Source organism: Amblyomma americanum, chromosome 5 (assembly GCF_052857255.1).
Source record: "Amblyomma americanum isolate KBUSLIRL-KWMA chromosome 5, ASM5285725v1, whole genome shotgun sequence".
NCBI classification, from domain to species: Eukaryota; Metazoa; Arthropoda; class Arachnida; order Ixodida; family Ixodidae; genus Amblyomma; species Amblyomma americanum.
Genome location: NC_135501.1, coordinates 202,431,954 through 202,451,518, shown reverse-complemented (window position 1 = coordinate 202,451,518; position 19,565 = coordinate 202,431,954). Strand labels below are relative to the sequence as shown.

The 19,565-nt window shown below is 43.2% G+C and overlaps 1 protein-coding gene across 1 annotated transcript; it reads left to right on the top strand.

The window, feature by feature from the left end:
- Positions 1 to 1,855: 1,855 nt before the first annotated feature.
- Positions 1,856 to 16,893, top strand: LOC144133456 (adipocyte plasma membrane-associated protein-like). The gene is made up of 9 exons (XM_077666554.1): positions 1,856 to 2,340; positions 2,718 to 2,838; positions 3,613 to 3,725; positions 3,908 to 3,997; positions 5,315 to 5,431; positions 6,883 to 7,054; positions 10,745 to 10,879; positions 12,926 to 13,199; positions 14,807 to 16,893. Exons 2-9 carry the CDS (start codon positions 2,726 to 2,728, stop codon positions 15,002 to 15,004), a joined length of 1,212 nt encoding a protein of 403 aa, XP_077522680.1. The 5' UTR covers positions 1,856 to 2,340; positions 2,718 to 2,725; the 3' UTR covers positions 15,005 to 16,893.
- Positions 16,894 to 19,565: the final 2,672 nt, after the last annotated feature.

The window sequence follows — 19,565 nt, the reverse complement described above, 5'->3', positions numbered from 1 at the left end:
TATGCGAGTTGTCCTAACATGTGGGTAAATCTGAGTTCTGTTAGTACAACTTGTGTTATTTAGAGGAAGGCAGGAAAATTTGCATGGTTGTGCACGCGCACGAATGCAGTGGTGGCAGTCTGCAAGGTGCGCAATGTGAATGTATAAAGTACTGGATCGAAAAAAAATTCTTTCGGCCTAACCGTCAACTTCTTCGTGCTCAAATTTCGCACAGAGGTGGCACTTGGCAGTCAGCTTTGTTTTGTATTAGTTTGGATAGTGTACTTGCCTTATTTGATCAAAATTAATCAAAAATCTCGATAGTCTGCGGCGACGACGAAGCAAAACAGCCAGCTTTCGCAGCAGTGATGCCGGTAGCGCCATCATGTGCCATACTGGTGAACGAGCACTCTACTGTCTCTACCTTGCAGGGAGGCTCCGAAGCTTTGGAGAAACGCAAGGTGCGGGGAGGGAGGCAGTCGCACGCAAACAGTGTTTACTGTGCCCAATTTTGACACAGTAGTCGAGAAAGCACTTTTGAATCAACTGCACAACCCCATGCATTCTTCACATTGCGTTTTGCCGCAGCCTCAGTGGCAGAGCGCTCGTTCCTCCGGTAGGCGCAGATGGCGCTATCGGTACAGCTGCTGTTCAAGCTTGCTGTTTTGGTGCACAGTGACCACGGACGATGGAGATTTAAATTCTGTCCCAATCAAGCAAGTACCTCACCCAAACAAAGTTTATGCAAAACTGACTGCAAAATGCCACTTTTGTGCGAAATTTGAGCCCCAACAAGCTAGCGGTTTTAGGTCTTTTAGGTCCAGGGAAATTTTTAAAACGAAAAACTTCACTACCATAGGTAAAGCGGTTGTCCTGTAGGCCGGAGAATCACCTTGAACGATTTTAGCCCAACCATGTTTATCCCTTCCTTCCTTTATCCCTTCCTTATAACAATATGAGTGACAGTTACTGCGCCATTTCCTTTCCTCAAAACCAATCTTCAATTTTCTTGGAAAGCAAAGGAAAGGTGCATAACTGGCCCCCTGAGACAGTGGACACCTCAGTCGCGCTTTAACCTACATGGCGTGTGGCGGTAGTGACAGATGGGCGCTGGGTGCATTGGCATTCATAACGTAGCAGAAACGCGGCACTAAAGCTATGGACCGTCAGCGTTCATTGTGTTCATTGTCGTTGACAACGTGTTAGACTCCGATGATGTTGAGGGAAGGAAGGCGCATAACTGGTTCCCTGGGACAGCGGACACCTCAATCGCGCTTTGAGGTACGTGGAGGAGGTGAGAGAGATGTGGGCTGCATATGCATTAGCGCTGACAACGTTGTGGCAGACACGCGGCACTGCAGCAGTAGTCAGCAGCGTTCATTGGGTGACCAACCTCACGCGATCACCCATTAATTTAACTGCCACCGGCCTAGATGGCAGGGTGGGCGCACTGCCTATCCAGTGTGCGGAACGCACTCAGCGTTACAGACGCCAAGCCGCGTCTAGTTTCCCGATCGCCACAGCTTTCGCTCTATAATAGGTTAGCACTAGTCGAACCGCAACTGTTTTTTTTTTTCTCTCTCTCTGAGCGACGCAACAGTCGATCGGTGCACTGATTTGGGCCAGTATATATTGGCAAGCTGCCGCTAACCCTTAAACGAAAAAGTGGCAACCTCCTTTATCCCTTCCCTTAAGGCGCGGTTCAGGTGTCCGCCGATATGTGAGACAGATACTGTGCCATTTCCTTTCCCAAAAAACCAATTTTCAATTTTCAACAAGAGTGCGCGCCCCCTTCTCTCATCTTCCTGCTGCGTGTTGTTACTTGCGTCTTCGTACAGCGTCCGCGGCTAAACTGAGCTCTAGCGCATGCGCAGTCGCGCGCGCGCTATCTTCTGCTCGATCGGATGAACATAGTATAAACCTTGTATAAACCACCCGTATTCCAGCTATCTGCCACGCGCCTAACAGATGTCAGTGCGCTCCGCGGTAATAGAAAGCGTAGCGAAAATATAAGTTGTTTTTCTTTTTATCTCCGCTGGCTGACGCGTCATCGGAGCTGGCAGAGCGTGCGTGCGTGCGTAGCGCGAACTTCGGATGCGCTCTGTGCGCCTCAGGGCGTTGGGATCAGTTTTCCTTCCTCGTGGACTACTGGCGCCGGCGGCCGCGCTATCTCCTTGCTGCCTCTCTCAAACCGGTCGTCGCCGCACTCCTCACCTCGCACATACCGCTCTAGTAACAGCGCCGAACACTCACTCGCCAACGCGGCCGACGCGGCCGCCGCTGGGTCTCTCACGGTCAACGCAGAACGTCAACTGCCGCGGTCGGCCTGAGAGCGTACACGGGAACTTGTGCCAGATCGAGGTAAGCACACGGAAGCTTTCTCTTATTTCCCATTACGGAAAGGACACGCGTGCGCTGTTCTTGTGCAATCCAACGGGGCTTGTGGATTTAAATGGGCGGTGCCGGCCATATTCGGGGAGGCCCGCCTATGCAGAAGAGCAGACGACAAATAGCGGCTAGCGTAACTGAAAGTTTGTTGTTGGCGCTTGTCACCTTCTGTGGGTGGCTTCAGCGGTCTAAACTGCTCCGGACTAAGCTGGAGCCATCAGCCTGGAGGCTAGAACACTCTTTTTTAATCCGTCCACGATTATAAAACGCATTTGTAATATACATACTATACGTTTTAACCCTCCTTTTTTTCTCTCTATCGTGGACTCTACGTGCGGCTGCTTGTTCAGCCGTCATCATGGTCAACCGAGTTTTCAAACCGCTGTTCAAGATCACGATGTACATGCTAGCGTTCGTTCTCATCTTGCCACTCATTCCCATGGCGTTGGATTTCGAGCCCAAAGGGAACACGTGAGTACGACGATGGCGCATGCATTCATGCCTCCGGTGCTAAGCTTTCGCGGCTACGCTTAATTATAGCGCAGCTAGAGTGTGCAACGCATAGGTCGACGCAGTACGTGTGGTGCGCGCCGGTGACATCTCCGTTGAGCCTAGGGAGCTAGATGGGCTTTCCGAAAACCAGTTGCGCGGGGTTGGTCGCGCCAGTCGCGAAAACTGGCTACATTGCACTGTGCAGGTAATGAGCGCGTCTAGCTGCTGTCAGAGCGCGCTATGGCAGTTGTAGACGATGCAGAGAAATTTATGGTCGCAGCTGGTGGTATGTATATAAAAAAACTCTGGAACAAATTATTAATGTTCTGCATGCCCCTTTGTGGGACAGTGAAGAATGCATGAAATGCGATCCACATGCGCGCGTAGTTTTTATGAGGACCATGACGCGTAAAATAAAATCGTAAAAGCCCTGCATGTATCTGCAACATCCCAGTGAAGCATGACATGCTGGAATGTGTAGTTGTAATCTGCCTTAGGAAAAAAAGTTAATTGTACTTGTCCTATACCCTTGCAGTTGGTATAAAAATGTTCGTGCTTTTAAAAAACCTGTTTGGTTGCTCTATTTGACTTTTACTTGCGTATTGTACTTTGGGAATTTAATTTTTTTTTTACTTGGCCTCCTTCGTTCTTAAATGTGCCTTTTCACTCGTGGTGTGTTGCCAGAAAAGTTTTGCACTCTTGTTGACCATATTAAATAAACTTCTCATGCACCCGTGACTGCGATCCTTTCAGAGTCGGCACTCGGGAACTAAAGGGTCCTTTAGAACCAAACAACAAGCTAGACAGTGTGGAGTACCTCTTCAAAGATAAACTTCGTGGGCCAGAATCACTGCCAGTGTACAAGGGTATGTATGCGAGTCGATCAGCATTGTGCGATCTGGCTTTCTACTTGGAAATTCCTGTTTGTGACTGATAAGTGGCTGCACTGATGTCTTGCTATCAGTGCAGTGTTGGTTTTTGTGCAGAACACTTGAGACTAGTGTCACTAACCTTTTCTTATCTCTTGGTGGGTTTCTCTTATAAACAGGCAGCATCTACACGGGAACTGAGGGCGGCGAAATTTACAAGATCACTGGTGACAAGGCAACACTGGTCGCCAAGCTTGGCAAAAAATGTGGTGAGTCAACTGGTCATACTTCTAGCCCTGTGCAGCCATAACTATGGTGGGCTCCCTATAATTCAGCTTCGCTTAATTTGAACTGCAATGGTTTGACATGGCCATGTGATGCATATCCCATGCAAGGTGGCATGAGTACTTTGTGCAAATACTCTACTTCTAAAGACTTGCAGCATACATGCAGGTAAGGGCCACAATCGTACAGGTATATAGATACCCAGTCACGCATATAGCATCATACGGTATGGGACAATAAAGTAGTTTCCCCAAAATGTTGCTTGAAAACTAGACATTAAATCCACTTCTGTGCGAGACCTGAAACCCACCAAAATTAAGAAAAAAAAAAGTGCAGACCTTACCCACATATATGCGGAATTTTATGTGCAATCTGCTTGCAAATATGTGTTAATAGAAGTGAGCAGCTATATAATAACTTCTGATGTTACGTGAACTGCAATTCTTGTCCACCGCCCCAGCATAGTATTGCATTTCTTTCTAGATTTTGAGACATTGGACAGTCTCGAATTGACTTGGGCACTGTTACCTTAGAATAATTTCCAAAATTTTGCTTCGAATTCATACTGTCAATAGACATCTATGGTGCAGTTTGCATGTAGGTATTAAAAAAAGAGTGCATCTTTTGTGAGGTTTTGCGACAGAGGTGCAATGAGTTTTTTGTCTATTTATATCCTCTTTCTTCATTAAAAAAGCATTAAAATTGCATTGTAAATGGTGCTGCTCATCACGGGCAGTCAAAAAGAAAGTTCTGTTGGCTGACATCAGAGCCAAAAAAGTTACATTAGTACTTCATCCGGTACATACGTCTGGCTTAGTCATAGCATTGGTAAATGAAATGTTGCATTTTTTGAGGAATTGGAACCATATGCACATAACAACTGCTGTGCTACAATGAGTCTTTATTTGGGCCTTCATTTATGTTTCACCATATCAAATAATCATCTCCTCTTATTCCCCCGACAAGTCATGGACATATCCTGCCATATTGCACAATTATTTTGAAAAGTGTGCACTTGTTTTCCAGGAAAGGCTGTTCATGCTGAAGCCTTGCATAGAAATTATATTTAATGGAATAGTTCACATGGCAGGATGCTGATTCACAAAATCTGTATAAATAAGCCACAAAATATTTGCCTGCTGCATATGACAAAGGTTCCAAGACTTGCGAGGCCTGTTGAATGATCTACTAAGTGCCTGCGATGCTTTACCTTGCACTGCGTATGTATTATACAGAGAGTTCATCAGAGATTGGCATTGCTCTATGTTTTTTTATGTGATAATTTTTTTCCTTCTGTGCAGAGGGCTTATGGGAAGAGGAGGTATGCGGCCGACCACTTGGAATGCGCTTCCACAAAGACGGCAGGCTTTTCGTCATCGATGCCTACTATGGACTATATGCAGTCAACGTCGAGACTGGTGTGTTGATTTGCAGCAAAGTTACATATGGTGCAGTGGTAACTTGTAGCCTTACTAGCTAACTCAGTGGAGCTGAAAAACATGTGGACCTGGTTTTGCATTGTATTACTTGCACTCAGTTTCCCATTTTTGTAGTTATTACACAATAATATTAGTTGCATGATAATGTGAGCGCACACTTTCAGAGTTCATTTTTGTGCTTCTATCACTAGTTGGGTCGGGTACACTGCCCAGTTCTTGGCATAAAGTCAAATTGACACATTTGGGCTCTTGTCCCAATATTCACCTGGGTTATACTGCGTTTGCTTCAAAACTCATTTATAGCAACATATGTTGGTTTCTCAGCTTGTACAGTTCTGCCCAATTCCACTTCATAGAGGTTACTTCTCTTAATTGCAGTAAAATGAAAAAGCAGGCAGATAGACTCTCAAATTCTGGCCAGCGATAGCGCAGCGAAAGAAATTTGCATTAATAATGAGGAAGCCATCTCAACAAATGGCTCACAATGATGCTAGCTCCAATAAGCTGTAATTAATGATTAAACTTGGGGTGCCGCCTTAGCAAACCTTGTATGTACAGTGTGTTCCCCAACTAATTATGCACAACTGTACTGAGCTTCAGCAAGCCTGTGCAGTTTTGGGTTTGTCACAAAAGGACTGTGCTGTTCAAGAACCATAGGCCATCAAACTTTACGCTCTTTTAAATTCAAAGCAGCTTTAAGGTTATACATGCCAATGATAGTGGGTACTGCCTGCATTTTATCAGCAGACACAAATAGTGTGAGAGTTGCCGAGTTTTCAAGAATATTGAGCTGTTGCTGACGTTTATATTGCATGACAGTGCAAATGCCTGGTCATTCTTTGTCTTTTATGCCATCAGTCACCCAGTTTTGTGAAAGTTGTCCACATTAAATGGTATCACCGCATAGCAGTGTCCCATGACTCGTGGTTCACGTGACTAAATATCACGAAGAGCACGCAGGTGGGTTAGTTGGTGGCTTTAAACACCTGAGACATGGTACTAGTGACAACAGATAGGAACAAAGAACGTGCAGACACTGCGAACACCGTAATTTATGGTGTGTGCTTGGCCTTCGAATTCGCCTCTTCAGGTTGGTACCATGTCTCATCATGTCACGTGACCAGTCACCCATTGGCCAAGAGGCTGTTGCAATATGACCCCCTTTTAAATCACCCCCACACAACTGCTGACACTGAAGCACATGGCACATTATATACCCCTTCGGCTTTTTTTTTGCTGGCACTTATATACCACTGATACTGGAATGTTAAAATCTGCTGTCTTTTTTGTTGTGATTACACCACAACATTCGTGGTTTTGTTTCTAGACAGCAAGCCTGCTTGCATCGAAAACCTAAACGTTCCAGCTTGGAACAAGATATGTATGCTACTTATGGCCAACTTGAAATGACTGCACATCGCATTTTCCAGGTTCTGTGCAGCACCTTTTGCCTTCCAATACCGAAGTTGAAGGAAAGAAGATTGTCTTTGGCGATGACATTGACATCGATGATGACGGCTCTGTCTACATCAGTGAGGCCAGCAACAAGTGGCCGCTCAACAAGATTATCTACACTGTCCTCGAACATGAAAACACTGGCAGGTAAGCCTGGAGTTCCTATTATTAAACGAATGTTGGGGACAACTCCTCCTGTCCTGGCCAATTCAATTCAATTGGCCAAATTCAGTTTGTCCTTAGAGTGCCTTTTAACTAAGCAGTAGTAATAATAATACTTTATTTCCATCAGATAAAATACAATTTGATGGAGTAGGGGAGAAAAAAAAAGCGGCAGTCCGCTTGACGGAGTTTTCACTTCCTGTTCAGAGTGACAAGGGACAAGAAATGCATTATATAACTCTGCTGAAAAACTTCTTCAGTATTACATAAGTGATGTTCAATATAAATGAATAAAAACATTAAAATGCACATAACAGTGCACGCAGTCAAACAGAATACAAGGGACTATAAGAAATGAACGACACAATAGGTGGCTAAGCATCAAACAAAAAAGGGTGAAAAGTATTTCAGTTGGATGTATTAGTAGTAACTGAACTGAACAATAATACTTCGCAGAGAGGAGATATTAATTTCACGGAAGCTAATGCTAGTTTCAATTAATTGATTTAGTAAACACTGGAATTGGTAACGAATCCTTTGACGGCCGTAATTTGTTCTTTTAAATGGTAAAACCCACTGTGGTTTATGGCGGTGCAGATATGGCGAATCAGACTGATGCAAAAATGCAGAGAGGAAATGGTATCATTATGTCGGTTTTGCTCAACTTCATACAAGAACAAGACTTTAAATTCACACATGCAATAGAATGTGAAATTTTTTTTGCGCCAGGTTGTTTTCCCAAGTTTCAATATGCTAAAACAGTCTGTAAGCATAAAGATTTAGTACGGTAATTAACAATGTCGAGCTGCCACAAATTTCATGCTATCTTCTCGCAAGTTCTCCATTGATCTTTCTATCAAGGATCAATTAGGTGTTAGTAAGCTTCAATTCAGTGCCTTTTGTGACTTGTATTTTGCAACAATATAGGATTTGTCATTTTATATCAAATAGATAGTTTTCTCCAAAGCTTAGCCTTGTATTGTAGTTCTTTTCTACTCATGGTAGAATGTATATTCAAAGTTGGTACTGTTGAAAGAACTAGTCTGAAGGACTTTTATAAATATACCATTAGTAATACCCTCTCTGAACTAAGTAGGAGCGTGTTCAGGAAGGCCACCCATGTTTGCGTCTTAACCTACTACCTGTGCCAAGCACAAGTGAATATGTAATGGCATGTTCAGGAAAAACACTCATATTTAAGTTTTAAATGATAACCATGCCAAGCACAGAGCCAGCCTGATAATGCATGGTTGAAGTTTTTGGCAGCGTCATGTGTTTTCATTGAGGCTTGGTATTACATAACCATGCCGCAGACACAACTAGCCATTGTGGAGATAAACTTTCAAAATTTACGTTGCAGACAGTCTATTTTTTCCTTCGGGCCTTGCTAAGGAAAACGCGTGACATCGATAGTGCCAGAAAGTTCACACGCAATGCTGAGGAGATGGAGAGGTGCTGTAACGGGAATACGAGGAAGCTGTGTGTGCTACTGTCATTCGGATTGACCTTCATTAGGAGGAAGGAAAAGAATCGAAATGAGCTTGGAACTTGCGTCTGTGCCAATGATACTCTCTTGTCCATTTGCTTGAGCAACCGTAACACCAGGTTTTTTTTTTTTTCTGCTCTCTTGGCCGACTGCCAGACATGTGCCAAAGCCATTATTGCCTTGCAATTGTTTCCTCATCTGGAGTCGCCCTTTAACCTGCTTTATACAGTATAGAATCACGATGGTACAAACACGGTTTATGCGTGTTTTTGGATGATACAAATTCATAAAATTCCTCTGCTGGAGAGCATGGCGTACAATGTGCAGAATTTCGGATGTTCTGAACATTCTCCTGCACCACTATGGGTAATACAAACGAGAGAGTTGCGATCATATCCTCGTCAGCGACTCTGCGATCTCCAGTCGTGCTGTACACATCGTGAGTGGTGTCAGTGGCCGCACGGCTGTAAATAAATCTCCTCAGCCATAAACATATCTGCATGAATGCATTTCCTATGCTTCTGCCTATGAATTTTGCTCTCCGAATGATACGAAATTTTGTATGTACGTTCATTTTTCGCGACCTCGTCAGATTCTCCCTTTCACCCCATTGAAATTCTACTGTATTTTTATTTTTTACTGAGGAGATCTGTGAGCTTTGGTGGCTGTTTTCCTTTTGTTTGACAGACACTGCCATGAGAATGTTTCCCTTTTTTATTTTTTTTCACCACAAAATCTGACCTTATGTTTTATTTCCTCATTTTTGTTTTCTGTTCCGAACAGTGTTGTAGAGCTTGGTTTTCTTCCTAGCTGTGCACTGAGTTAAGCTCAATATTCCTGTAGGCATGCCTCCAATGTCAAGTTTGCCAAACACTCAAGTCTCGAGGAAAGCCAACATTTTATTTTTATGCAGCCGTAGTGTGCACTTTAGAAATGCACTCAAACTGCACTTAGAAATAGAAATACAAGTGCTTATGTGGGCATGTCATTGGTGGACTATGGGAACATTTTTTGATACTTATGTCCTCAACAAACGACTGATGTTGGGTGCGCTAAATGTTGCATATGCAGCACACACAGTACAGGGTGATTTATAAAGTTGCTCTCTGAGACAGTTTGTGTTAGTTTCTGTTAGGCTTGGCAAAACAAGAGTCATATTGCACATCTCTATGCATTCATTCGCAGTTTACCAGCACCATTTGTGGTGTGCATACATATGATGCCAAAGCTAGTTTCTTTCACAAGCGATAGCGCATGTCGTGCAAAACCAGCGAAGTCCATTCGTAGTTTGCTGCTTCCGTTCATCTGTCTATCTTGTAAGGGATGGTGATACTCTGCGCTTCGCTCGTAGACCCACAGAGAAAAACTTTGGGCTCCACAAACTCGTATTTTTCGGAAAATACTTTGTAATGTATAAACTGCTACTTTTATTTTGAATTGCCTTGTGTTCATTGGATATGTGAGTGTGCATTTGGAAGTGTAAGGCTAAATTGATCAATTCAGAGCAGTAATGATGTTAGTCCTATGTGCTTCATGCAATTCCTCAGTGCAGAGTAATCTTAAACAGGGCAGTGATTACCATTAACTATATCAACCACCCTTGCTAGTTTAGTTCGTAAAATCAATGCCCAAGAGTCATTAGGGTCAATGCCCAAAAAACAGTAATGGTTTTGGGTTTGTCCTTTGCCAGGACATATATTTCAAGTATGAACATTGACAAAGCTGTATAGGTTCTATATGCAGCCTAATGGCAGCACTGTAATTGTGATTATGAAGGGCTTTTTGGTGCAAAGCCTACATATGGAAATAGTTCCAGGCTTAAGATTAAAGGTCAACACAAGACTGTGAAAGTGAGATCCAAGTGGAACTGCTTAAAACTGAGTGAAGAACGAGGGTGTGAAAAATCTGTTTAAAGTATTGTGTGCAGTTTATTTTCTTAACTGGATATTAATGACAAGTATTTTCTCTTTTGTGTGTTTTGCCTTTCAGGCATTACGTCAAGGGCGCTGTTTAAACAATGCCAATTAGCAGTCAGCAGCACAAAGTTTTGCAATGGCCAGCGCTTTTCAGTTAGATTGTTTTGTTTAGATTTTCTTTCGGTTAGATTTTCCCTAGTCTGTTTGTTAAAGTTGCCTACAGTCCAACCTCCAATTTTGTTTTGTTTTTCCTTGAAACAAACCTAAACGAAGGGTCCTTAAGTTCGATCCCAAGACACATACGACTACTGTGCTGATGAGAAACCTCCACCTACCAAATGGTGTCCAGATTTCCCACGACAAGAACAGCCTCCTAGTGTGCGAGCTGTGCATGCATCGTATCCTCAAGTAAGTAAAGTGTATGTATTTTGCCTGTGGAGCCACAAATTTCTGTTTAAGTTTTTGCCGTAGAGCTTTAGTAAAAGTACTTCATTTTGTGCTGCTTGGTTCACAGTAACATATTTTAGAGCGATAGCTCTACTAAATGCAAAACTCTAGTTTCAGTCCGGCTTGTGCATATAACATTGAAGTGACCTTTGGACTTGGTGATTTCACAGCAACAGCCTCAAGTCGGATGCCAGAGCGCACTTTGACTATGGCCAATGCAATGGTGTCTCCACCACCCCACCCCCAAAATTGAACCTTCATCAATTTGCACCAAAATCGATGCCTAGGCTAATCTGAATGTGCTCGATATGGTGGTAGTCTCCGAATTTGACCCAAGCACTCCGAAATTTGGCCCACCCCACCCCCGAAATTTTACCTTCATCGATTTGGACCAAAATCGATGTCCAGGCTAATTTGAATGTGCGAGATATGATGACAGTCTCCAAATTTGACTACTCCTAAAATTTGGCCCGGCCCCGGAAGTTGACTTTCGTCGATTTGGACCAATGGTGCTTGATACAATGGTAGTCTGGAATTTGACTTAATCTATGTCAAAGCATACACATAGCAGCCACAAGCAACAAGTCAAGCCAAGAAGTAAGAAACAGCCAAATCATGGTAGAAGCAAGATCAGCTATCACTCGACCATTCAGTTTAGCTATGTTACTCGAGTAACATCGTTAAACTGCTGCTAGTTTTTTTTGTTTTGTTTATGACAGCAGGGTTGTTTTTTTATTTGCGTTTGAGACTGCCATCGTTGTCTTGAAAAAAGGCGGGCAAGTGCGAGAACTGCAATTCAGTTGCAAGTTGTGCAAGTCCTGTCAATTTATGCACCTTTTATTTCCTTGTTCCCTTTTGCACCACCTCCAAAATACATTGCTAATACTATGGTGGGACTAAGAAACAGGAATAAAAGAAAAAGGGTTGCACAGAAACTTGCTTCTTTTCATGTGGCTGGCTTGCTTTTTGCAGATAAGAATGAGAACAGTAGCGTTGCTAGTTGTTTGTGACGGCCAAGTTCATTGTGGTTTGTCACTAATAAAATTACCTTTAATATATATTAGCTATGTTCTGAGGACTAGCTGGCTGCAGCACTCAGTCATGGTTATTCCTGCTAGGAGAAAAAAAACTCTACTACTGTCAGAGTTTGACTGTCGTTTGGTTGAATGTACGCCACTCCTGACCTGTGTGTAATCCGTACATGCTGGTCATTTCGTTTTTCGTGTGTGTGGCTGGCTGGTTTACCTGTGTACTAGACACGAGGACAAAACACTGATACTTGAGCTCATGGCTGAAAAAAATATGCTGTTGTTTAAGTTTGATGTTTAATCTTGGTGAAATATGCTTCCCGTGATAGGCATGAATGTGCTGGTTGTTCTGAACAAGAGTGCAAATGGGGCATCGAAACTAATAGCATTCATAGCTGGGCTGTGGTTATGACACCAGATATATGAACACGTTGTGTACTTTTACTGCTGGTAGTAGTAGTAATACTAGTAGAAGCAGCACTGTGGTTCTAAGTTCATTAAAATTGTGGTTATGGCAGTTATCAAGAATAAGCTTGTGACCCTCCCTTATGGGACGGTAGAGGGGTCTAATGAAAGCATACTATGCAAAGCATGTGAGAAAAATTGCAGGAAGTATCTGAAATGACACTCGGGCATTGAACATAGTCAAGTTCATGAGACGCAGTTGTATTAGTGAAGACATTCTATTTCATCACGATCTTTACGCGAAGACTCGAATTGATATGCAGCCTAATTTCGAGCATGCGAATTACTAGTCTACCATGAAATCTCATGTGCTAGGCCCTAGATGCAAAGATATGACATTTTTTCATTATTTGCATTCCATAACATTTGATGGCAGGTGTACTTGTTTTCATGCACACAAACGCCATTCAGCACTCGAAGTGAAGGACAGTTTTTTTTCTTCTCCCCATTGAAAATGCCTACAGCATGCAATGTGGCTCTTGAAAATGTCATGTCCTCTCCATTCCTTGATTAGGTACCATCTTAAAGGTCCCAAGCAGGGGCAGACCGAGGTGTTTGTGGACAACCTTCCTGGTGAGCCAGACAACATCCGGCCGAGCAAACGTGGCGGCTACTGGGTTGCCTTTGCCACGGGTCACTCGCCCAACGACACGACTGTCATAGACGATCTCATCAAGTACCCTTTCGTCCGCAAAGCCACCATCCGCCTGGTCTATCTCATCGGGACAGCACTGAAGACTGCTTCCAGGCTCTACTCGTCACCTGCCGTCAAGGACTTGGCAGCACAGGTACTGGTCTTATTCTTTTATGCAAGTTGTTAGGTCCCTTACCAAATCTGACAGGTCTCTCAACTTCCGAGCTGCTCCTAGTGCTTTGTACAGTCTCCGACTCCACATATGACTGACACAGAAAGGTGCTTCCTTTGCCTGGGAAGGTGCTGCTGAAGAGCTGGGTTATAAGCGCTTTGCACCTGCTTAATCCGAATTTGTTCAAGTCAAAAACCAACTGGCACATCCCACCCTTGTTGCCATTTTTGCAACTCTATGACAGAAGGGAAAAAGTAGCTTATTGATTTTAGTCCTTGTGCCTGAGATCGGGTCAACAACTGGCTGCTTGTACCCTGTGCAAGACTTTATTAAGTTGATGGCAGCGGCAGATCACAGTATCTTACGCTGCTGTCACCTGATCACCTCACGTCACTCCAATTACTTCTCTCACAGCTGAAGCCATTTGAAATTCAGTTAATTCAGTCTGGTTTTAGAATGATCCAAGTTTTCCTTTTAGAAATTTAAAGTTGATTGTTTTTGACTGGAGTGACATCAAGCGGGACACAAATATGTTAAAAGAAATCAATGCAGGGGCTTCAGTTAGAAAGACAAGTTGGTGGTTTCCTAAAGCATAATATAAGCCACTCAAAGGGCAACTGAGAATCTGAAATGAAGCGTAAGTTGGATACCTTTATAGGAACCAGTTTGATGATTTATGCCTGCAATGTTCTTGCATCGGGTGTGGTAGCAGGATATGGCGGCTTTGTGTGGTTAAACTATACTCCGGAAGCGGGCGTAGTGGGTGAGGGAAAAAACATGGGTTAATGACATCCTAGTTGAAATCAAGAGGAAGAAATGGGCTTGGGCAGGGCATGTAGTGCGAAGGAAAGGTAACTGCTGGTCCTTACGGGCAATGGAGTGGATTCCAAGAGTAGGCAAGCGTAGCAGGGGTTGGCAGAAAGTTAGGTGGGCAGATGGGGATACGGTGGCCGCAGCTGGCAAAAGACAGGGTTAATTGGAGAGACATGGGAGAGGCCTTTGCCCTGTTGCGGGCAGTCACGCTGCTGCTACTGATGATGATGTAATGGCACTGCTGCTGCTGATGATGATGTAATGGCATAGAGATCAGCCATTGCAACGCTACCCAAGTTGAACGTCATTTGGAAGAAGTTTGGTACCAGTTGCATGTTATTTTAGTGCTCCAATCGGCCACGTTGAACAAGTATGAAGAGTGCGCTTGGCTTCTAATGCTCAATCGTCATGCTTCAAGCACGAGAAACTAGTAATTCACCTAGTTTCCAGTTAACTTGTAGCTTTCGTACTGCATCCAGTGTGCACCAATGGCATTGTGGCCATCTCACTATTTGCAGAATACCTTATTTACTCACATAAAAGATGCACTATCATTTTAACTGCAATAGCTAATTTGGTTGTCAAAACCTTTTGCCAGCATACTACCTCACACACACCTAAAATTTTAATTTTTTTTTAAGGTGCACGCATTACACAGGTATAATGTGGTAGCCTGAATAAAGTGCATAGCCGTGCTTACTAAACCTTTTTTTTTTTTTTACAAACTTATGTCAGCGTGCTACAGTGAGGAAAATGAACTGCTCTTTTTCCTGCAGTTTGAGAATGGCTGGATTCTGTACGAGACTGTGCCCCAGTACGGCCTGGTTGTAGAGCTTGGTGCCGATGGGAAAATCCTGAGGAGCTTCCACTCACCCAAACACAAGATCCACATGCTGTCCGAAGTGCTCGAGCACGATGGCTACCTGTACCTGGGCTCCTACCGGAACCCATTCCTTGGCAGGATCAAGCTCTAGTCAACGCCTGCATTGCATCTTTGTGCCTTTGTTTTTGCTCCGCAACTTTCTCGACGACATCCGTGTGCCAGCATAAGGCCGCAGTGTACAGTCTAGTACAATACAATAGGGAACACCTGATCATTTTTCTGAACTAGCGCTCAGTCGCTGGACGTGTATTACAGACTCGCTTTGCTCATGAACCTGTGAGTCAGCATCAGACCACTATGTACAGTCTTATACAGTATGAAAGGGAATTTTTTTAGCAACCAATACTCGCTGAATCTGAACTTCACTTTTCAGTACTAGCTTTAAGAATATATTAACCAGTGTCTGTACAAGGAGTTGTTGCAAGGACTCTCTCAAAAAATTTTTTATACCTGTGCCATCATCAGCAGTTCAGCTCAACAGAAGCTGTATGTTGGAGAACGTCTGCAGAAGTAGGCAGCTTTGAATATGCACCAGTATTTTACCAGTTTGTAATAAAAAAAAAGCAAAACTTGGGTTTTTTTTATATATAGCTAGTATGTTGTGTGATAAGTCATGTTCACTACTGTTGTAAACTGGTACATAACGCACACATTCGTTAAGTACTAATTGGAAAATTTGTCATTGCTAAAATGTACCAGTATTTATGATCTATTCAGCAACAGTTACAAACTAGGCAAATCTTACCAAGTTGTTATACAGAATAAAATGCATTGTGGAGACCGTAGCATACACTGGATTTCTTGCCCTTGCATGCAGTCTACAACAAACAGAGAAGCAAATGTAAACTGTATAGCTCAATGTATTTACGCTTCTTCGAGAGCCACAATGTGCCTTGACCCCTTTTTTAAGGGACACTAAGCAGGGTTTGACTTTTTAGACGAACAAGAACTAGGTCAAGATTATGGTGTAGGCCAAATCTACAGTCTTACATTTGACAGGGAGCCCATACATTCACAGAGAAATGCCGTACATGCAACTTCTCACTTTCGCAGCGATCCAAGAGGCCAGCGGTGCCAGTGATGACGCTGTGATACTGTGGTACCACACTTGAAACATGCTGCCATTGGTCACAACTTGGCTGGGGCTGGCGACACTCGGTAAACGTTTCAGTGGAGGTCTTGCTTCTTCCTAAAGGGATAGCTTGGCACAGAAATTGGGCAATGATATGAATACATTGTGGAGACAGTACTGTGTAACGTGAAACAGATGAGCACTTCAAACGCCAGTAACTGTTTTTACTCACCGAGAGATTATTTTGGGGGAACATCCTTGGGGGACGCTGCCCTAAAGCTGCTATTTAATAACATTTTTGACCGAGCAGGGTTTAGGGACCCTGTAACAGTACAACTTGTGTGCTTGTATCATGCCCATTGTTGGAATGGATTTCCTCTGCTTGAGGTCAGTGTGTACGGTGTGAAATACTTATAGCATGTTTAAATTGGCACCTAGCGTGCATGGCACATGCACACTGTTTTCACATTTTTTGTGCTCTCTATTTATGCAGATGTACGCCAGATGTTCTATCATAGTGCTGTTATGAGGATCTAGCCAGCGTCAACAAGTATAGTTGAGCAGTTTGTTATTGAAACAAATGCAGGTAGAGCTTAGTAATGTCACCTGCATCCCTGTAGGCCAGTATGACAATTTGTAAGCGTAAAGCATCAAGTGACAAAAATGTTACCCACGAGTGTCTGTTCATAGGCAGCTTTTATTTACCAGCTTGGGATTAGCGACTGAGAACAGCTTGACTTCAATGCAAGTTTGTCAGTCGCAGAATTTTTCAAGAGGCATTTTTTGCACGTTTCTAACCTGGGCATTCCATGTACCAGTCACTTGACCGAATTGTTTGGCCATGGTGACGTGTGGTGTTATGCTACCAATGGGCATATTTTGCAATAAAATATTCTGTTGTGCCAAGACTTGCAGGGACTTTCTCTTCACAGGACAGGCTGTGTGTGTGTGTGTGTTGAAAATTTGATGTACAGGGAGTAGCAACATAAGAGAACACGTCACGAGCATTTAACCAATGATTACTCCTTGCATATGACAGGCGCACTTTCTCTTCAGCTTCCCTCTGGACAAATACGTCCGACATTTTCAACTTCAATGCAGAAATAATTTTTGAATTAAACTGAATGTTCATTTTCATGTTGCTACGAACTGTGCAGCCAGTTGCAACATGTGAAAAGTCTGCACTCAAGAATGAATTCCTTTATTTCTGCACTAAAGGCGAAAATTTCCTTCACCTGCTATATAAGTATGCTTGCCAGTCAGAGGATTCATTCATCGCAATTACAATTAGAGGTTGGAACTTTCAGTTTCAACTGATATACGTTGATAAAAGTACACTGAATCCAGTTTCCAAAATTAAGTTGTAACCTAAAAAAGGCCACTATCTCTGATAAGTGCATAAAATTGCAGAAGGCAGGGGCATGGTCAGACTGTTAAATCTTTTTGATTAAATAGGCCAGTCTAGCGTTTTCAGGTTTTTTCTGAATTGCCGAACATTGTCTGTTTGTGCAGTGCTGTTCTGTCGCCACCTTCTTGGAGTAGTTAATTGGTTATGTAGGTTACTCCACTGCATGCACATGCGTCATGCATAAACAAAGAAAAAGTGCCATGTTCAGTCTACCGCAATGGTTCAGTGGCAGTTCCAGCACGCAGACGCGATGCCCAGCCCTCCCGCTCAACCCAACACTAACAAACCAGTAGAAATAAATTTTGTTTTGCGTTATTGTTTGGCAGTTTCATCATTTAACCTCCACTGCTTCTTTAAATGGCAACACAATTTTTCTACAAGCACAGCTGTGCGTATGACCATATGTGTGTTAATTGCTGGTAAATCTGCTCATGACAACTAAAGGTCTGAAACATACTCTAAGCAACTTCTGACCACAGTTGATTATCGCACTGTATCGAAAAAAGCCAAAAACCGCGTTCTGAAATAAACACCGAAAAAAGTCTCTTTGGGATTAAAAAAAAAAGAAAAGTCTGACTCATAGCCACAATGCATTCTCTTTACTACCTGTGCATTAACTGTTTGATGCTGTACATTGTTCAGTAGCAAAAGTGCAGAAATTTCTCATGTGATGAAATGTTTTACGTGCCAAGTGGTATTTATCAGTGCAGCAAGGCACCCTAAATATTGCAAGATAAAGGGCCAACAGCATTTACCCTATTTTGTTTTAAAGAACAGCTTCAGGTTTTGTAGCTGAAACCCAGATACTCAATCCATAGATGTAGCTATTAGTAAAAACTTCAATATGGTGCCTGCCATGACAGTGCCGTCACATGGGAGCAACCAACCAGCTGGCCAATAAAAGTGAACATTCTTTGTAGCTTAAAAAAAAAACAACATACTCTCCAATTTTTACTGTATTTGTTCAAATAGAAACTGCTTGACAGGCACTGGGTCTCTGAATGTCTGGTATTGTAAAATGCATTATGAGAAGGCTGTCTGCACACACAGCCAAAAATCACCAAATGACAAAATCAAGAGATCAAGACTGTGGGGATAAAGTGGCCGTGGCTGGCACAGGACAGGGTTAATCAGAGGTATGGGAGAGCCCTTTGTCCAGCAGTAGGCATAGTCAGGCTGATGATAAAATATGCAATCAGCAGGATCCAATTTACCAGCACAAAGAGACGTGGACACACACAAAGCAGTCCTCGTGTGTGTCTTGTCTTTTGCACTGGTACGCAACTACTTGCGTTAGTTCAGCCATTTCTAGAATGCCTAACTTCCATTCTCCTGATAAGTGGCTTGCTAAGGGCTCAGTTTAGAGCACATTTAAGACATCAACAGCAGCAAATAGGTTAGATGACACAGCAATGTAGCACGTCTACAGTGCTAGACATATCGAAAAAGGAAAAACATGAAATTTTTCTTGAACCTTCTCCTTTCATCAATCTAGAGCAGAACTTTTTCTTCAAACTGTTCAAGGTTGGTGGCAACCTTTAGCAAATTCAGACTGCAAGGGATGGAACCAGCATTGTGGCCTTATCAATTAAATCTACAAATGCTGAAGTGGCAGCAATCAAAAAGAGCCAGTGGTCGTACCTGGTTGACAGGCTCTTGCTGCCATTTTTATAAGAAATAAACACAGTGATAAGCATCAGGCCTAAACACCCTAGTCAAATGGGCAGTTTAACCTATGAAATGCTCCAATTTGGCATCGAGAGAAGCCAGCTACAAGTATGTTTAATGGGTTGGACGTCCCAAAGAGATGCAGGCTATGAGAGAAACCGTAGTGCATGGCTTCGAATAACTTCGACCACTTGGGGCTGTTTAACGTGCACAAACATCATACAGAACCCAGGCCTGTAGCATTTCGCCTCCATTGAAATTCAACTGCCGTGGCCGGGATTAAGCCCATGTGTTTTGGGTTAGCAGCCAAGCACCATAACCACTGAGCCACCGCGGCGGCGCATGCTCATCATTTGCGAAATTGATGGTGGACAGCAAATGCTAAATGTGAGGAAAACTACCTTGCGAGGACGAACTGCTTACTGCTGCACCTCGTATCAAGTGTAACAAAATGACTACTAGGCACAGCACAGTCGACAACAAAAATGTCGCAAAAGTTCTCGC

Coding starts and splice junctions, on each gene's coding strand:
- LOC144133456 (XM_077666554.1), top strand. CDS start 2,726: ATGGTCAACCGAGTTTTCAAACCGCTGTTCAAGATCACGATGTACATG. Junction 2,839..3,612: donor TTCGAGCCCAAAGGGAACAC/GTGAGTACGACG, acceptor CGATCCTTTCAG/AGTCGGCACTCGGGAACTAA. Junction 10,880..12,925: donor TGCATGCATCGTATCCTCAA/GTAAGTAAAGTG, acceptor TTCCTTGATTAG/GTACCATCTTAAAGGTCCCA.